This window comes from Melozone crissalis, unplaced genomic scaffold (genome assembly GCF_028551555.1).
Source record: "Melozone crissalis strain CALT ecotype California unplaced genomic scaffold, PUWL_Pcris_2 ptg000042l_1, whole genome shotgun sequence".
Classification (NCBI taxonomy): Eukaryota; Metazoa; Chordata; class Aves; order Passeriformes; family Passerellidae; genus Melozone; species Melozone crissalis.
The window spans coordinates 23,705,219-23,724,828 of record NW_026535820.1 but is presented as its reverse complement, the minus strand read 5'-3'; the positions used below and the strand labels follow the sequence as shown (position 1 = coordinate 23,724,828).

Genomic DNA, 19,610 nt, shown 5'->3' with positions numbered 1-19,610 from the left:
AACCAAAAAAAAGCCAAAACAACCACAGTCAACATTCAGATACAGGACTCCTGTGAGGGCTTTTCAAGAGATATTTACAGACAAAGGTGTAGATGCTTCAGGTGGACAGAGAAGCAGTGAAGGAGTGTGCCCCCAGGCACCACCCTCCAGCGCAACGGACGGGTTGAAAGCCCACTCAAACCAGAGGAAGCCCCACCACTGACTTCACTGGCCCCGAGTAAGGCCCCCTGAGTTTCAGCACAGCACTCTGCTAATCATCTGAAAAACCAAACCAAAAGGCCATCTCAAACATCACCCAACACCTTGCTACCTTACATCTGTGGTTAAAGCCTGGCAAGTATAAAAAAGCTACATACAGACAGGAGTGTCTATGACAGAGTAGTTGGCATCCATCTGTGAGAGGACAAGTCTGTCTCGGACCAATAAACTTTTATATTACCTACTGTCCTGGGATAGTCAGAACTAACAGGTTAGAAAAGTAAGTACAGCATCTGCAAGTCCCTACACTACAACTTCATGGTGAGTTTTCCTGAGGTATTTGCTTTACCGGAGAGCATGCGGGGCACGGGAATGGAGCGCCAAACACAGGGAGACGCCAGGGGAGAACCAAACTGCCAGGGGAGCCCAGCAGGAAGCTGAAGTGCAACATTACTGCCCACACCACTTCCCCCATTGGGTTTGAACGGGTCTAAGCATTTCTCTGTCACCTTAAATATGAACCTGGGTGAGCCACTGCTGTCAGAAGCCAACACAGCAGCAGAGCTGCCAACTCAAAGCTCCCACTCAAACCCTGCATTCACTACCTGCTGGGGCCACTCTTGTCCACCCTGCAAGAGCACAGGTCACCAGGGAGTCCCTCCACACCCCAAGCCCAAGGACAGTCTGTAGTGGCAGCATGGTGCGCCAGCAGTGGGCACAGAGAGTTGGCTGCTGTCACAGAACTCTCATTGGCCTGGTTTTGATTTTGCAGGGATGCTTTGGGTCAGTTCCCACTTGTCTGAGCTTCATTTCAAATCTAGGATGTGATTAAAAAGGTTTGAAAAGTTTAGCCCATTTCTAAGTTAAAAAAAAAAAGGTAATCAAGGATAGTAATAAATAATGTATCTGCTGGAGAAGTAGTAACTAACACTGGTCCAACTCAGCAATAGCAAGGCAACAACCAATACGAGAAGCGTTTAGTTGCAAGGTTAAAGCTGTGGAGGTTTTGTTTGTTTTGTGGTTTTTTCCTTTTTTTTTAAAGTGACACATTAAGAAAAAAGAAGAAATCTTCACAGCAAAGATGCATCAAATGACTAATTGCTATACAGAGGCTTGTCAAAAAGGATTTGTTTAACCTTTTTCCCTTATGATATTATATTGATATTTAATAGGAAAATAAAATACATAGACTTTTTGTCATTTGTATGCATTCATTTGCAAACTTTCTTACAAAAAAGGACCAAGCACAGATTGGCATTCACAAAGTCTATGCCATTTTTTTTGTGTTAAAATTGGTATCATCTGTACACTATCTTACAGTATTAACAACATCTATTTGTTTTCATATGTTTGTTTGCTTTTTCTACCCATTGGGTAGGATATGTGCATAATATATTCAAGTTATACACAGCACCATACAAAGAAAAAAAAAAAACAAACTAGAAAAAAAGACAGACAACTGAAAAAGCACCATTTTAAGTGAGGCACAACAAAGGTGGGAGTGTAAGGCCAGATGCAAAGCCCCCTGAAGCTGGCAAGAGTCTTCCTCCTACCAACTTCAGCAGGCTTTGGATCAGGCCCTCTTGAGTGCAAGGGGATTCCTATCTGCTCAGACCTGAACATGAGGCACCTTAGTTGCTTACAAACTACTGACATGCAAACCTCCTCAAAATTATACCTAATAAGGATGTCTTTAATTGATTAGTAAACCTACCCCAGCAGACAGACAAGCACAAACCAAGGAGAGAAAGGAAGAAGAAAAGAGACAGCTTTGTCACTCACGAGATCCTACACACACCGTGTTGTTTCAGGAAGCTCACACACCAAACCACTTGAAACAGCAGCAGCAATATAGCAAAGAAAAAGCATCATCTCTGGCAGTAAATCACACTTCTGTCAGAGGGAAGAGGAAGTATATATACGTTACAGTTTTGTTTTTCTATCATTAATCAACATAAAAAGGTAAGCTCCTTTATAGCAAGAAAGCAACACTAGCAATACCCGAGTTGCTTGTGTTCAGCCTAAAAACAGAAGAGACACCAGCAAGGCAGAAGTAGCCAGGAGAGTTTGTGACACAAAATGGTCCTTGATCTTCCCTTTCAAAAGCAGGAGAATTGTACTGGGTGGTTACCAAAACAGCATTAGCATCCCTGAAATACATTTAATGCCAATGACAATTTCAAGAAAACATCAGTAGGCCCCTCCACTCGTGTCTGTGGTACTAAAGAGTGCAGCAAAGCACTTCATCCAAACACCTACAATTCAGTTTGCTGGGAAGAGGCAATGCAGGTCTCAGGCTGGTTTTGGAGGATGGACTTAGTGGCGCAGCTTCTGTTTATTCCCCAGAGCTGTACCAAGAAAACTACTCTTTTTTTTTTTGCTGGTGCAAGTGTGCCCAACGGGGCTTTTGCCAGCCCAAAAATGCAATCAGAGGTGGCTCTAAAGGTAATTTACATCTCTGGATAGGCTGGCAAACAATCTATTAACTAAAAAAAAATCCTGCCAACATTTTCAGTCAGCATGCTCTCAAAACCTAAAGCTGAATTTCCTAACGGAACATACAGACCAGTTTTTGGATGGGAAACTTCTCTTTAGTTCAACACATCCTCACAAGGGACTATTCCATGTTTTAAAAGGCCTCAGACAACTCAATAAAGCTGCCTCTTTCCAGGGACTGAAATGATTGACACATTTGGGGCTAGTGTAGGAGAAAAGCTGTAATTGTACTGGTGGGCAAGCAGGCAACACAGTGCAGAGAAAGACCAGATATGTGTAATTAAATTATGTGCAACAGCCTTTATCTAAAAAGCAAGGATGCAATCAAAAGCCAGACTTCATCTGAACCCACTGCACAGAAGGATCACTTGGTTCTCACCATCAGCTAGGTCTGAAAAACATGCTTATGAGATTTAGGGTACACGAAGTGTTACTTTCTTCCTGTACATCAATACACGAGATCTGCATCGGGGTTATCCCCAAGCACAAAGATTTTTCAAAGCTCACCCAGAAGGAGAGAGAGCTGTTGGATGGAAGATGCACAAGCACACCAGGTGACAGGCAAGAACTGGTGCAGCAAGAAAGCCCCCTACTGATAAAAACATAGGTCATGACATTTACAGGACTGAAAAGCAAATACTCCTCAGGCTTCCTGCTGTTTGACAAATGACCTGCCATTGTCACTGAGAGCACAACACCAAGCCATTCAGCACCTCTGGAAGGTGATCATGGAATAGAAACTAGCACAGACAGAATCAAGGGGACAAGTCTGCAAGCAGGTCTGTATGTGCATGGACATGACTTAACTGTAATGACCAGAGAGAACCTGTGAATAACCCTGAATACTTTCAAATGTGCCAGCAAGCCTATTGTTTATCCTGGGGGGAGGAGGGGGCAGCAAAAACCATCGCTGTATATCTATTTTTTACCAACTTGCTATTTTGTTTTTCTTCGCCTACAGAATCAGGTTACCTTAGCTACCGTGAGTGCTCAGGGATAGAGTCAGAGAAAGGTCAGCAATCAATCCTCTCCAAAGCATCCAAACATTCCTTACAGATTAGAGTGTCAGTTGTAAGGCCCAGCATCTCACTACCTGGCAGGGTTAGAAATGACCACCTCAGACAGCACTGTTCCAGACAGCCTCCACTCAGGGCTCTTCAGCAGGACAAGGATTTCTTCTCTATTGCAAAGAAGTGCACTCCTTGATAAACAGTGCAATTCTGCTCCTTACCCTTCCCTGCACCTCATTCACAGAAAAAAAACCAAGAACTCTCAATGACACTTTTTAAAAAAAATCTATCTGCACCAAGCACATTCTGGGATTTGGCATAACAAGTACCTTCCAGCTGGGACAAACTGGTATAAGCAGTGGGCAAGCAGTAATAAAAGGCCAAATGAAGCACAGCAGATTCCATGAGTGCAGGAACACGATCATCTTCCTCACTGGCCATCAGGAACTTGTACATGGGGCATATGCTGGAGTTATCATACTCCCAAGGGAAATTCATGCTGTAATAAAGTCCCATCAGCCCAAGACTGGCCTACATGCAGAGTCCATCAGTGACAAGACCAGGAGTAGCATAATTATATCCTCCCTGATAAAAAAATCCTATTATACAAATTCCTGTGAATTCTGGATGTGCCACACATGCCAGGAAAGGGATCTGAACACTGCACTGTTGGCTGGGTACCCCTCTTCCTGTCCCTCACTCACACCTTTTAAGCAGCATCCCACTCAGTCTGCTTGTCCAGCACTGAGGCAAGCCCAAACACAATTGTTCTAAACATAGGTATAGAATTAGAGCTAAGTGCCAAGTGCTGCATTGGTAAACTGGGAGAGAAACAGGTTTTTTTCCTTTGCTAAACCCCCTGCCTTTTCTAGCCCTGAAAGATCATACAAAAACACCAAAGATGGGGCATATTATTAAGCATCAAGAAGAGAGCCATGCCAAGACATGTAAGGGAAAAATTAGTCTTTGCAGTAGGACAGAGGTCACAAAACTTTATTTCATAAAGGTGCATTTAAAAGAAAAAATCTTTTAACCTGAAAATTTCTAAAGTAGTAACATCGCTATTCTGAATTTTGGGAAAATGAGTTACTGGGCAAAGTCAGAAGATGCAACCAGAATTCAGGCAAATATGATCTATCACATAGAGAACACCACACACATATTATGTAGGTTTTGTTGTATGAGACATATAAAATCTACACAATTAATGCTACAGTGTTTGCAGGACAGTTTCATTGAGTGGCCCTGGGATACAGTCTATCAATTCTGGATGTTTTCAAAGCTGGTCTTCCATAAATGCTTCATAGAATTACTTATCTTCAGAGCTCACCAATCTGTTCTGTTATCAAGAGCAGATTTTCTACCAAGTCATTGGAAGAAAAAATAGAAAAAGAAAGTGTTTCAATGCTGCACTGTTGACTGCCTTTCCATTGGAGAGCACTAATATCCATCAGAAAACAGCTTATTTACTGCTAAGAGAGGCCCCAAAACAGAAGATTACAAGCTCACCTACAGCAAGTGAACTAATCACCACACTCCCAGAGCTGAGTCAGCACATTACATGTGGGAAAGCAGAGCATGACATTAAGCCATTAGAGCGTCCAAAGGAGGGCCATGAGGATGATGAAGGGTCCCAAGGGGAAGCCATGAGGAGTGGCTGAGGTTACTTTGTTTGTCCAGCCCAGAGGAGTCTGAGGGGAGACCTCAGTGCAGTTACAACTTCCTCATGGGGAAAAGAGGAGCAGGCACTGATCTCTTCACGCTGTTGACCGGTGACAGCATCCAAGGAAATGGCAGGAAGCTGTGCCAGGGGCAGTTTAGGTTGGGTATTAGGAAAAGATTCTTCCCCCAGAGGGTGGCTGGGCACTGGAACAGGCTCCCCCACAGCACCAGCCTGACAGAGCTCAATTTGGACAGAGCTCTCTCAGGCACATGGTGTGGCTCCTGGGGATGGTGCTGTGCAGGGCCAGGAGCCAGATTCAATGATCCCGATGGGTCTCTTCCAGCTCAGCTTGTTCTATGATTCTAGGATGATTCGAGGATTCTGGGATGAGAAGACAAAGATGCAAGAGGAGATGCAACTATTAGGTGAGCAATTACCAAGTTATTTTTAAACAAATCTTTTCTAAAGGACTGGAAAAGGCTACATTTTCCAGGCAGAAAAATTTTTCATCCAAGAAAACTTAAGAGACAGCATAGTGGACAATGTTAATGGGAAGTGCATAAATCCACTAGCATGCAGAGAGGGTAAAAGATGGCAAAGGGCTGTTTTTAAAGAAAGAACATTCCCAAGAGGCAACTTTGAAGGCAACTTCAAGGCTCACTTTGCTGAGATCACACATGAGGAAAGTTGGTCTCCAACCAGCCCAAGCCCAGGGCCAGTCCAGGTGTGCTCTGCCCTGACAACTGAGTTCCAGCTGTTCTCACCTCAAAGCTTCTCTAAACAATCCTCACTTAAGCAACAGCACAGTACCTGTGTAGGCACACATATTCTCTGGCTTAAAGGCTTGCTCATCAAGTGACAAAAGTCACTGAAGACCAAAACCAACATTTGCTGGCTTTGTCCTCTGGTTGGGTTTTGTCTGTTTGTCGTTTTTAACTAAGAATTATGTTTGTAGGTTCTTTGCAAAAATCTAATTTCACAGCTTTTATTCCCAGGAACCAGACAGTGATGAGAGCCCCAGCTGACTGACAGCTACCTAGTCATCTTCTAAACACCTGTCCTCTGGGTCTGAGAGGAAAAAAAATAAGTGAACCCCACCATGCAATCTCTATCTCTCCCTTCAACTAATACATACGATAAAAGGCAGCCTTACTCTGCATGACTCAGACCAAAATTACAATTAGAGACAAATGGGGCTGTGCATTCAGACTAACAGTTATACAAATGTTTTCTAAACTAGAATAAAATCAAATTAACTTATGAAGAAAACAAATCTACACTGAGGCCCAAAAGACAACACGCACGCAGAAACACACACACACACACACACACACACACACACACACACACAGTTTTGGCATTAAAACTCTGCATAGATCAAAGATGCACTTCAGTTATCAGAGTCCATGTACAGAAGTCCTGCAGAAATCCAGCTTCCAATCATGGGACCAGGGCATTGGTGCCCTTGGGGCACTCAGCAGCTGCTGCCCACAACCAAGCACAAGGCTCAGGAAAACAGAAAAAAGTGAAAGACCTTAACGTGAAGAGGTCTATGACACACTCATACACCTATATATTAGAAACTATTCAAGATTCTAAAGATTCTTACTTTTAAGTCCATTTCCAAAATGCATTTTAAGTGCAATTTGTGCTTTTTCATGTGCTTGTGATGCCACTATCACCTTCTGTCAACTGTGTTCCGGCACCGCGCGTGCTTCCACATGGGAACAGCCAGTGGAGAAACACCCCAGATGCCACGACACAGGCAGGGAACACTTCCCAACTACTCTCCAGGCCAGGTTAGCAAAAATCAGGGCTTACAGACACTTGGTGAACACATGAATCACCTTTAGCCATGAGCACAGTCCTGCTGTTGTCACGCAGACATCGTGCACCCAGAAGGGTTTCTGCAGCAGGGCCCAGAGCAAAATGGTTTGCAGGGAGAATTCCTGGTGCTCCCATGACTCTGCCAGGAGCCAGCACCACTGCCACTGCAGGAGCCCTTGGTACTGCTGCAAAAACACCACAGGGGGGGTTTGGCCACAAGGGCTCCCTTCACTTCGACAGGATGGACCTCCAGGACTGAACTTCAGCATCTGAAAGGATGAAACGGAGAGCGAAAACCACGACAGCCTCACGTACTTGAACAGCAGAGCAGGGGAAAATAATCCCACCCTGCATTTCAAACCATTTATTGCATAACGTCATGATATGCGACTAAATACATTTCAGGCTACAGTGAGGACAGAAATCTCTAGCACGGTAAGTACTGGTGATACTGCATTATGACAAGGAAAAGAATGGCAGCACTTAGAATCAATACATCTGGAAATTGTAGTTTTGCCATTTATGAAAGAAATAGTCTACACTGCGAAATAGATAAACCTTAAGTGATGGAAAATGCTGGGATTTCATATTTGCCTTCTTCCATCCAAAAGTCTCCAAGACACTTCACCGATACATTGTTATTTGAATGCAAATTATTGCAAAGACAAGTGCCCCTGTATTTTTTGAATTGTAAAAGTCAAGAGATGTTAGCCTAAGTCCTGTCCCCATCTTTTAGCAAACCCAGGGGGAGGGGGCAAACTCCTCCAGATTACTTCTAGGGCTCTATCATTATTCCACAGGTGAAACAACAACATATAGAAGAACTTCACATAAAACAGTTCCCTCATATATACTTTTTTTTAAAACAGTAAGATAGTGCAACTTTTTAGAACACATTTATCACAACACAAATTAATTCCTCGCATTCATCTAAGTTCTCAACTTTATACCTTGGCACATAGAACAGGAATTTTGTTTCATATTAAAAAAAAATTCACATCCTGGGAGAAAAAAAAAAGCAAACTGGCCAATTTTTCCCCCATTTATCTAGCAAAACCACCTTTTTCCTTCTGCCATTCAGTGAGTATAAAACAGGCTGTACAAGCCTCATTTCTGTGCTAAGTTAACTTTTAGAATTAAATACTTGAAATAGTTTATTAAAAAAAAATAATATATCCCCCCCCCCTTTCCCCTGAAACACTGCTCGTAGACAAACCGAATGGAAGTTTGTATTTCTTTCAATCTGCTTTGCATGCAATTCCCCTGAAAGGAATCAGAAACAGAGAACTGGTTTGCACGTTTGGTTTTACTCAGTTGTACCACGTAACAACACTGTGCACCGGAGCACGGGGCTCTTCCTCCGCCACCCCGCTGGGCTCTCCCGTCTTCAGTCCAAACGCACCTGGGCAGGTGACCTAGACCAGGTTCCCTGGCTTCCGCTCCTGGCCTTTACTGGGGACTATTGTGCTCTCTGAATTGTTTTGCTGAAACTGAAGTCTGCTCCCCCTCTGCGAGGAAGGAGGCATGTTGCTGTGCTGGTGATGGAAAAAAGAGGAGCCGGGGTAATGGCCCATGACCTCGCTGTACGTCGGGGGCGGTCCTTCCATCCTTCCATTACTGCTATAGTTGGTTGCACTTATGCCCGAGTTGCTGCTGGGTGGGCAGGGACCCCCATTGTACATGGAGATGTCTATCAAGTCGCTATCAAAAATGGTTCGGTTGGGCGGCGCCCTGACGGATTCCCGGTTGAGCTCCATCTGCTGCTCGGGGTCCCGGAGCTGCAGCGTGCACGGGCCCTGGTACGGCGGCGGCTCTTCGCCGTCCGAGAGGGAGATGGTGGGAGGAAGGTCAATCTCATGCTGCATGTAAGGGTAGGTGGGCTGGAAGCGACTGAAACGGTCCCGCTGCATAAAGGATGGGGTGGTGAACCTGTCCCTGGACCTCGGGGCGTACATGATCTGAAACGGGAAGAGAGACACGCGTGACTCCACCTCTGCGCCAAGCGCCGCGGCTGCTCCAGTGCTCACCCCAAACTGATAAAACACAGAATGCTTCTTCCTGCCACCTGTCTTAGAGGTTAAACCCAGCAGATACCATGCACACATGCAGCCACATGCCTGCAGGTGAAGAGGCAGGAGGTGCAGGAAGGATCCAGCACACTCAAGAACAGCTTCACAAAGGAAGCACAAGACCCCACACAGCTCCTTCTGAAACTAAAACATTCCAAGCAAAAATAAAATTATTCTGTTTCTGAAACCAGGAAAATAATTCTCTCTAGTTCGAGTAATTGACTAGCTCTACAACAATGTTCCAGTACTGAATTTCAGCTGCAGTCTGAGTTTCCCCCTCCTACTCAGAGTTAATGCATCCCCAAAGAATTCAGATGGTCATTTCAGTACCATTTGTAAAGGCTCAGCGTATCTCACGCCTTCACCATCAGAGTGTATCAGGTGTCCTCCTCCTCCTCAGTTCTCAGCCAGAACTCAGCCTCTGGGGAGAACCTACAAAGCTTCTGCACTGTGATGGAAACTATGTCCTTGGTACATTAAAATCCTGGAGAAGGACAGGCTTTATAAAAGGAAGCATTCAAGATACTCTGTGAGTGCTGTTGCTCCTCATTTGGTCTCCCAGACCTGGACACACACAGCAGCTTCTCAGATCTACAGCTATCAAACTGCTCTTCTCTTTTTTTGGATCCCTGCAGGGTCTTCAACCCCTGACCTTCACAGATGCAGGGCCAACCACCAGGAAGTTCTGCTGCTTGTCACAGGACAGCTGGACCACTCAGAGCAATACACCCACAAATCATTACATAGACAAGGAATCTGTGCTAGCTGGAAGAAGGGAGACCCTGGTGATAGGATATGTGCTGTAAATCCAAGGAAAGTTCAGAGACAAGAGGAACTGGTCTCCCAGCTTCCAATGAATACTCAAATTACTGAGCCACTGTGGGAAACAGACACACCTCCATCACTTATTTGTGGATGCCTACTATGACACAGGGAGTTGCTGATGGAGATGAGGTGTCAGGTAGGCAGAATTTCATTCTTTTCTGAAAAGGTCTCAGGAATTTATGAAATGCATGTCAAGGCGGGCTTAGATGACAGTGTGAACTACACTGAAAAAGCTTTCTTTACAAAAAATAGATGTATGTTTTTGAAAGGAACCAAGCACACATTACAGGAAAAAAAAGAAAGCACTTGGTGAAGACAGTCAGAAATCTGTCAGTACCTCTGAAGCACCCTGGCGTGAAACCGAGCTTTCTGAAGGCCACAAGCACCCCTCCTGAAATGTGGAAGAAAACAACAAAAAAGAAAAATTAATAGGTCACATCACCATTCTGCCTCATTATCACAGCTCTTACCAGCAGTCACCTTCTAAGGACTGGCTGTCTCCAGGAGCTAAACAAGCAACATCCCACCCCTTTCTTTCCAAATCACAAGCAAAGAGCAGCTCTGCTCCCAGGCAAGTCAAGCTTGGTCCATTTTGCAAGTGCCAAGATGTCATCCGCTGCACCCAGCCCCAGAGGCCATAAGGATGCAGCAAGCTGGTGGAGTCTGAGAGAGTGTGGCAATGCATGGAGATGACAGGAGACACCTCAGCACCTGTGTGCTGAGCAGGTACCTGTCACCTCCCAAACCAGCAAGGGTGGCAGGTCTGACAAAGGTCTGCCAGCCAGGATCCCGATTACACAGCACAGGCACAACAGTTCACAGCAAAACCTGGCGTCTGTAATCTCAGGGAAGTGACAGACACGCTAAACCCAGGGATAATCTGGTCAGAACTGCCAGTTGCCCAATTCCCACCACAAACAGTAGTTAAAGCAGCTGAGGTTTCAGCCACTTTTTCAACCACTTCTCCAACCATCTTCTCAGGTCAAAATATTTTCTCTCTCAAGCCTTGAAATGCTGTTCTGACACCGTACCAGCACTCAGGGCAGAATAAAGGGGTGACGAACAGTACATGAATAAGGGAAAATAGCTTAAGGTGTATCATTATTTTTCTTCTCAATTAATTGTTTGGAGTAGCAGTAACTCCCACAGTGGATTTATTTTATTGAAAAATTTTGAAGCTGAAAAGGACATATCAGAGCAGCTATAAAGCTCAGAACTTCAATTTTGGTGCACAAAGAGAAAACAAAAATATTGACAGTCGTGACTATTTTCTTGATGTTAATTCAAGTTTTACATACATAAGAAATTTCAGGAACTGGAAGGAAAATGCATACTGTCCCCAAAAGCATTACCATGTATAGACTGCTTCCAAATCTTACTGTACTGCTTCTTCTCACCATAGCATCTTTCAACATATTTCAGAAGTAAAAATAGACCCAACTAGATGTTCATCATGACACTCAGAGACCAAATGCCGTCTGTGATCTTGTCAGGAGAGTCCACTGCAGAGAAAAGCTGCTCTGAGAGGACTCTCCCACAGGATTCAGCTGCTAAGGGAAATGCTCTGAATAGCAAAGCTGGTACACTTCTCTTCTAGCTTTACAGAGCAAAGATAGAGAAAGGCTGACAATTGCAATTATTTACAACTTCCCCAAGTATTCCCCTTTGCAAAGCCATGAAAGGTAAATCTTATGCAGAGTCACTTATTTCAGTGCCTAGATGTGGTTCTGTCAGTTAAGGAATTGTAACTGTGGAACTAGACACATACATGTATATACACACACTTGTGCACACATTCCATTCCTTCATTTTCAAATATCTGAGGATATGTTTGCACAATTAAAGGCAATCAGGTTATCAGCAGTTGACCCAACGGGCTCCAAACCCATTGGAACTGTTTGTAAAACACATTAGTCAAAGCTAAAGTTCTCAATTAACTGCTCCTGAGTTACAGGCTCAGAAGAGAAGAAAAAAGGCAAAACCAACAAGCCACTCAGAGAGAAATAAAATCTACCTACACCACTCATATTACTTAAACTCCCTTATGAAAAGGAGCTGCTGATGAGGATGTGGAAACAACTTCCATTCTAGGGCCCATCTCTCCAAAGGCAAGAGGGTAAGATGAGCTGAGAGAAATGGTGCAGCATATGGAGAAAAACTCCTTGCATGGAGATGGAACAGGACGTGCTCACTGAGCCAAGTCTCCCAGATCTGCTACCAGCCATGCCTAACAGAAATAACTTTTTAGAAGAGAGGAGTTGCCTGTTACTTCTACCACTGATGCCTGAATCCCAGAACAGCCAAAGGCCCTGCCTGGAGCACTGCAGCTGCTGCAAGGATCCCAGTGAGTAACCAGGGCACTGGGAAAGTCACACCAAGATGAGACCAAAGGAGTCCAAAGCTCTCCCCACTCTGGGATGCCTACTTGAGAAGGTAAACAGCCTGGGATGCAGCTGAACTCTGAGGCTGCGAGATCCTTAGGATGCAAGGACATGCAACAATGTTATTCCTGTGACAGTAGGTCCTACACTCCACCTGCAGCTCCTCCCTTCCCTAAGGTTTCCCCTGGAGAGAGCAGCAAACAGAATAAACGATTTGGCAGCAGCCAAGCCCCAGCAAGATCTCTATCCCAGGAGCCAGAAGAACTGCCCAAGCAGATGGCTGGGTAACACGTGCTCAGCATGCCCACACTTGGAAAATACCAGGCTCAAACACGTGCAGACCAACCTCATGGTTGGTCCAATGACACAGCACAGAACTCTCTCCTCATCAAGGCCAGACTAACTGATCCAATACAGAATTTCTGCCCTCCTGAAATCACTGCATCTACCACAGGAGACATACTACCTACCTTTCTGAGTCTTTATTTAAGGAAAACTCCCCTTTCCCTGCACTGGGTAGAAACCACCTAACCCTAGGCTTGGTGCCCATCAGCTCCACTGATCTTGGGGTGATGGGAAGAGGTGGAGATGAGAACAAAGTGCTGCAGAAGAAAAATATCCCCATGACTACACTCCTCCACCCTGAGACACAGATTAAGGAAATAATGTGCTGGGATCACCCTGACCAATCTGGGGTGACTTATATGGAGGGAAAGTGTGAGTTCTTGCTCCCTACTTGTCCCTGTGCTTACAGACCTTCCTTTGTAAGCTAAAATGCTTCTTCCCCTGTGCTCACATCAGTGAAAATCAGATGAGAACTGACAGGATTTGTATTTATATTAGGGATTTGTACAAGTAGTTATCAAGTGTGTGCAAACAAGGCTAAACCTGAGCAAATGCAATCTACCCATATTTTGATGAGGGCAGTACCTCATTTTTTTGCTTCTTACAGACTGTCAATAGCTAGGCCAGCTCAACGTGCTCCTTGTTCAAGAGACTTCAGGCACGAGCTTCCATGCTTAAAAGCAACAAGGAGAGAAAGCTTATGCATTCATTCCCTATAGTGTATTAATTTTTAACACTGTTGGGCTTTGGAATGAAAATTCTAGCATCTACCAATAACACCAAGCAAGAAAAATCTTAGGGATCCACCTATGTCTTTTGCTGACCCAATGTCATTTTTGGGTTTCACCACAATTTACAGAAATTAACTTTGTGATTAGGTTTTGAAATAGTAGCATCATTTAATAAATCCAGCTGAGTGATTACTTAATTATCTCATGGTGATGATTATTTAACTCAATATTTAGAGCTTAGGAGAGTCCATAGGCCTAGGATAATTTGCTATTTCATATTTTACAAAGCTTTAGAGCCTCCAGAATTAAACAGTGTAAGAAGATGACTTTCTGAGAACATTTTTTCAATAGTGGAGCATACACTGTCACCCAACTGCCTCAGCTGAGCATCAGCCCCTCGACAGCCAGCAGCAAAGACATTTACCAGAAGAATGATTCTTAACTCAGGAAAAATTAGAGGTAAAAATTTACATTCAGCCAAAAGTTTTCCTCAAGCTGTAATAAAGCAAAAGGATCCCTGTACTTGTTAAAGCTGGGACAGAGTTAATTTCTTTCACAGTAGCAAGTATGGGGCCAAGTCTTGGATTTCTGAGCAAAACAGTGTTGATAATTATTTTCATAATTGCTGAACTGTGCTTACACAGAGTCAGGGCTCACCTCACCCCACCAGCAAGGGGGCTGGGGGGGCACAAGGAGCTGGGAGGGGACACAGCCAGGACAGCTGAGCCCACTGAGCAAAGGGACATGCCAGACCACACGGCATCATGCTCAGTACGCAGAGCCAGGGGAAGAAGGAGGAAAGGGGGACTTTGGGAGCAAGAGCATTTGTTCTTTGCAAGTCCCTGTCACACAGCATGGAGCACCAATGCCCTGGCAATGGATGGGCACGTGCCTGTCCCTGGGCAGTGGTGAATGAACTCCTTGTTTCGCTCTCCCTATGATACTGTCCTATCTCAGCCCACGAGTTCTCACTTTTACTCTCCCAGCTCTCTACCCCAGCCTGCTGGGAGCAAGTGGCTGTGTGGTGCTTAGTTGCCAGCTGGGGTTAAACGATGACAATCCCATATAATCCAAACTCTTCTTTTTTTGCTGATTCTTAAGGAGATTTACAGGCTTTCTCCACTATTAAGTTTCTGCAAAATAGAACTCTACCTGAAATAATGTTTTCTGAGAAACAAAAGTCAGTTTTTCCCTTTCTAAAATGCATTACAATTATTAAGAAGGTCCCTCTTTACCCCTTAACATAGATTTTTATTTAATTTTTATACAAAAACGTGTGCACACACACACACACACACAAATACACACATTTCTTTTGCAAGTGAACTGTTCCAGATAATAGTGTAGTTTCTGCTTTTGGCCCTAGGTGGTACATTACACCACATTAAAGCACTGGCTTGCTGAAAACACTCCAGGAAGGCACAGGGGCTCATTCCTCCCAGTATCTTCCTGGGTCATACAGACCACCACAGCTTTGAAGATAGCAACAAACACAAACAAAACAAACTATTGTGCTGTCCCCAACAGAATGGTGAGTATTCCAGCAGGACTGCTTGTTCCTTTAAAAGCAATTCCTCAAGGACAGGAGAGGTGACGCTGTCTAACACAGCAGTGCACAGTACCAAGCAGAAGTACTAGAGAATTACAGAGAGTGCCAAATCTCTCACACGTAATCTGCCTCCCTACACTTACTGCAATTATTCCTGTTACTTAATGCTTTAAAACTTTTATTTCCCCATCTTCACAGCACTTCATCACTTTAAGCAATCTTCATTTCATTCAACTGAAGGGATTAAGTACTATTATCCTTCCTCCTTTGTTTGGAGATGAAGCAAGTTGCCCAAGGTGACACACTGAGTCAGGTGCCACCCAAAGCCAGTGCTCCTTGCTTCTAGTCCTACCTGCAGATTTCCTGGACAATCCTGCCCTTATTAAACATATAATGACTTTACTGTGGGAGACTTCAAAGGGCAGCAGCCGAGCTCGCTGTCCCTCTTGGCAGCACTCCCTGAGGAGAGGCAAGCCCATGTCCCTCAAGGAGACAGCAGGAGAATACAGCGCACATCCAGCCCTTGCCAAATGATGACTGGTACAAACAAAAAGATTTGGCAAAGCAGGGTGGTCTACAGCACTCACACCCTCTCCTGGCTGTAGACTGGGCTCTCGTTCCCAGTGGGATTTTCTTTCCTTTGCACATGTCAGTAAGAAAATGAGAATGAGTAGCCTAGGGACACCAGCAGGAAACAGACAGAATAATGCCAGTAGGAAATAATTTAAAAGACCAGCAGGAAAGACTATCATTTGAAAAAATGGCAAATCCCTGAGCTGTCAATATTATTGACTATTTTCTGTCACCCTCCTGACATTCCCCTTTTATTCTGAAATAGCTGATGCAGGGCAGAGGGGAGTATTTTTTACAACTGTGCTCCTGGAGCTCAGCATCCAAGACTGGCATTCCCAACACAGGTTTAATGCAAGCTGAGCAGTCTGAGCAGCAATGCTGCCCTCGGTGCTGGGAGGCAGGGGCTGGTCAGGGTGAGCATCCTGTGTGATGGATGCAGGGATTTGCTGCCAGGAGTAGGCCTGGGGCAGTACAAGTGTTCAGCACTCATTCAACACCTACTTTATAAAAGAGGACAATGCAAAGACACCAGGATAGGGAAAAGGAATGAAATTAGGAACGTCAAAGTTCATTAAGTACCTCTCTGTAAGTCAGTTAATCTCTTTCCCCTCAATGTCCCCATGGAAATCACTGGTGATGACTTTAAGAGTTAATCATTGGGAAGCAAGATTTGTATTTGTTTTGTCCCAGCAAACAGCAGAGTGCCACAGCAGCAGCTCAGCTGCAGCTACCTACATTCCAGCAGGACACTGGCTACCACCACGAGTGCCCTCCCAGTACCAGATCAACAAAGGCACAGCCAGCAAAGCTGCAGCAACACAGATCTCCCCTGGGGTATCACACACACACACACACGCTGTGCACACATGTGCCCTGCCAGGGCTGCCACATGGCTGCCCCAAATTCCCCCAGCACTGCCAGGAGCATCAGCTGCCCCCACACCAGAGTTCTGCTATTTCTCAGTGAAGCAGCCCCTGGGCAAGCTCCTGGTGTACTCCACGCCCCACGGCTTTTGCATCCCTCTCAGGTGCTCTGCAACCCTTGGCTTGCTCCCAGCTGTGAAGCCCAGCACTGCTGATGGATAAGCCAGCAGCAGGAAATGTTCAATATTTTATCCATTGTGGTACAGACATTGCTCAGCACCTTGCAGGCTCACTCCAGGCTACTGCTCACGCCAGCATGGCTATTGCTCAGCATCTTTCCACCTCTCATAACTAGGACCCCAAAACTCTTATTTCTGCTAATGTAAAAACAGGGCTGGAATGCTTAATGGCCTCACTAGGACAGAGCAGGCAGTAATCCTCAGCACTGCAGCAGAAGCAGCCACTGCTCCTGAGCACTCAGCATTAGTCCTGTCTGCTTAAGGCCTTGGCCCAATAACCAAGGTAATAAAACACCAAAGACCAGGGGAAAGACTGGAAGATTATACTCCAGAAGAATGAAAAGAAATATAAATAAAAATTATAAAGATGAACAGAAAACTGCATTTACAGAATAGGCGTGTAACAACATCATTTAGCGTGCACTTGTTGAAGAGCAGCCTTTTTTTCCTATGACTGGTCCTTTTTCTGCACTTTAAACATTACTTCAAATCTTGTTAATATTCTAATTTCTGACTTGGCCTGAAAGTTGAAATTCTCATTATCATCCTCTTTTTTTCTTTTTTTTATTTGAGGGCATTTCTTCGGGGTGTTTTGGGGTTTTTTTTGTTTGTTTGGGTTTTTCGGTTTGTTTGTTTTTGTATAACCACGAAGAAGTTCAACCACAAAAAGAAATCTACTAATATCTTTCATTTCAGAAAAAAAAATCCACTAAGATCTTTCATTTAATTACTTCTGATGCCTAACCCATGAGTTTTACAGGTGTGAGGCTGGTAATAAAGGCAGCAGGTAATTTAGCTGATGACTCCTATTACACTCTGTAGAAGAACCAGAATAAGAGAGATCATTTGTTCAAGAGTTGATCTTTATGCAGCCAGAAATCTGTGCAGTTCAGCCACCACTCAGCTGGTGGAAGGCATGATTGTCTAGAAACAGGACGGGCTTAAAGAAAAGGAAAACTGAAGATAACAAAAGGACCAAAAAAAAAAAGAAAAAAACCCCAAAAAACTGAAACAACAACAAACCTAACAAAAAGCACAAACAAACAAACCCCCCATCTGAACAGGAAAGGCTGAGTTCTACATTTTGATACACCTCTGCTAACTCAGTTACATGAAAGGGTGTTCACTTCAGAACTAGTCAACAGTCAAATAATTTGCTTTACCATCTTCTTTCAAGAAACATGTCTGAATTTCCTCTATTTCCACTCACTATTTCTCCACCAATGAAAGACTTAAGTCAGAATAATATTTTCTTCAGGTATTAGTGGTTAACAAACATTTTTATCTGTTTTCAGAGATATAATATATACCATTAAAAAAATATTCCTTTACAAGAAAATCCACTTGGACAGCATGTGCACACAGAGCAAGGTGTGCCTGGCACAAGAAATGAATTTTAGAAGTGTATAACCTGCATCTCACCACTCACACTATTATCTTGTGCAAGCCACTCCACTGTGGACAATGAGAACAGGCTGGTCATTTGCAGTTTCTCACCACAGAGCACTTACTTTAGTTTTCTGACCCTCATTCTCTGCACATTGCTTTTAAGGTTTGTACTGCACAGCCAGTTTCTATCAGAATTTCCTTCTAACACCTGACACAAAAGAAAATTCAAAGTTTTTGACATCTCAACTCAGAGACCTGTAAATCCCCATTCCCCACAAGTATGACCTTCTTCTAAGAAGAGCTGCAGCTTATCAGAAATTCAGATGAGTAATAGTGATGACAAATCTATACCAAAGGCTTTCAGAGGAATCAGTTACTGCTTCTTGCCATCCCCTCATCAATTCCCATGAAGTGCTCACTTGGCTGTGATTATCATTACTTATAATGGTGACATCAAACTGAAACTGAGTCAGTGTTTTAAAAATTATTTAAGATCAGTTCTGGGCACTAAAGCAGCTCCCAAGTCCCTGTTGCCAAATTACACGCTCTTCTTCACCAGAAGGCAAAGTTTTCTCCCTTGTGCCCAAGAGAAGGCAAAAAATAATCACTGGCTCTGATAACAGACAATAGTAATGAACCATACAAAGGAAATAATGGGTTATTTCATGCATTTGACAGCTTACTACATTTTAAAAAGATTTGTGAAGATGAAAATGCATTTCATTTATCTCAAACTATTTCATTTTAGGCATCTGTAGCAATTACAGCTAACATTTTTCAGACAGAATTGTGGTTCTTGAATTACAGTGTCCATTTTAAAGCAACATTCAAATTAATCTAGTCAATTCTTCCAATCCTCAAGTCCAAGAGGTGAAGGCTTGACAAGTTCCAGTTTCCTCTGTAACCAAATTAGAGCTAACCATTCGTACACTACCCAAGTGCCAGGCAGTGAGGCAGCCTCTCCTTGAGGAGGCAGCTCCTTTCCTCCTCCTGCAGCCTCCAAGGACAGAGCAATTCACGCCAGCAAAATGGCACAGGTGATGCACTAAGAGAGAGCTTTGGGAACCCTGCATTGTCGCTTTGTACAGCTGACTTTCAGGAGGGAGCTGCCAATTGCCAGGGAGGCAGCTCCACAGCAGCCCTGTGGCATCTCTGCCTCTCCTGCTGAAATCTAACCATAACAAAAAGGCAAAAGCAAAAGGCCAGCAATTAGTGCTCAGCCAGAGCAGTCCCGAGGGCTCTCACCATTACCTTGGCAGCTCATTAAGGAGCACAAAGAGGGAAGAAACATAAGACTGGAATGGATAAAAAGGTGAGACTGTGGTGTTAGAACTGGTGTAAACCATTATGATCACACCTCTCGGTTACAATCCGACTTTTTTTTTTTGACAGCAAAAGGAAGCTGTGAACTCAGCACTGTTACCAGGAATTCAATGCATCAAAAGGTGACTT

At 44.1% G+C, this 19,610-nt stretch overlaps 1 protein-coding gene across 6 annotated transcripts in view; it reads right to left on the bottom strand.

The window, feature by feature from the left end:
• Positions 1-3,587: 3,587 nt before the first annotated feature.
• The window catches only part of LDLRAD4 (low density lipoprotein receptor class A domain containing 4), a 280,598-nt gene continuing 264,575 nt past the window's right edge, over positions 3,588-19,610 (bottom strand). For 5 of the 6 annotated variants that reach the window (XM_054285069.1, XM_054285070.1, XM_054285073.1 and 2 more), the window contains 2 exons: positions 10,426-10,479; positions 7,507-9,152 (listed from right to left, as the gene is read on the bottom strand). In XM_054285069.1, the coding sequence (XP_054141044.1) occupies positions 8,610-9,152; positions 10,426-10,479 (597 nt within the window). In that variant the 3' untranslated portion in view covers positions 7,507-8,609. Of the gene's footprint in view, positions 5,749-7,506; positions 9,153-10,425; positions 10,480-19,610 lie in introns of those variants that run through there. The other variant, XM_054285071.1, reaches the window with a different exon arrangement.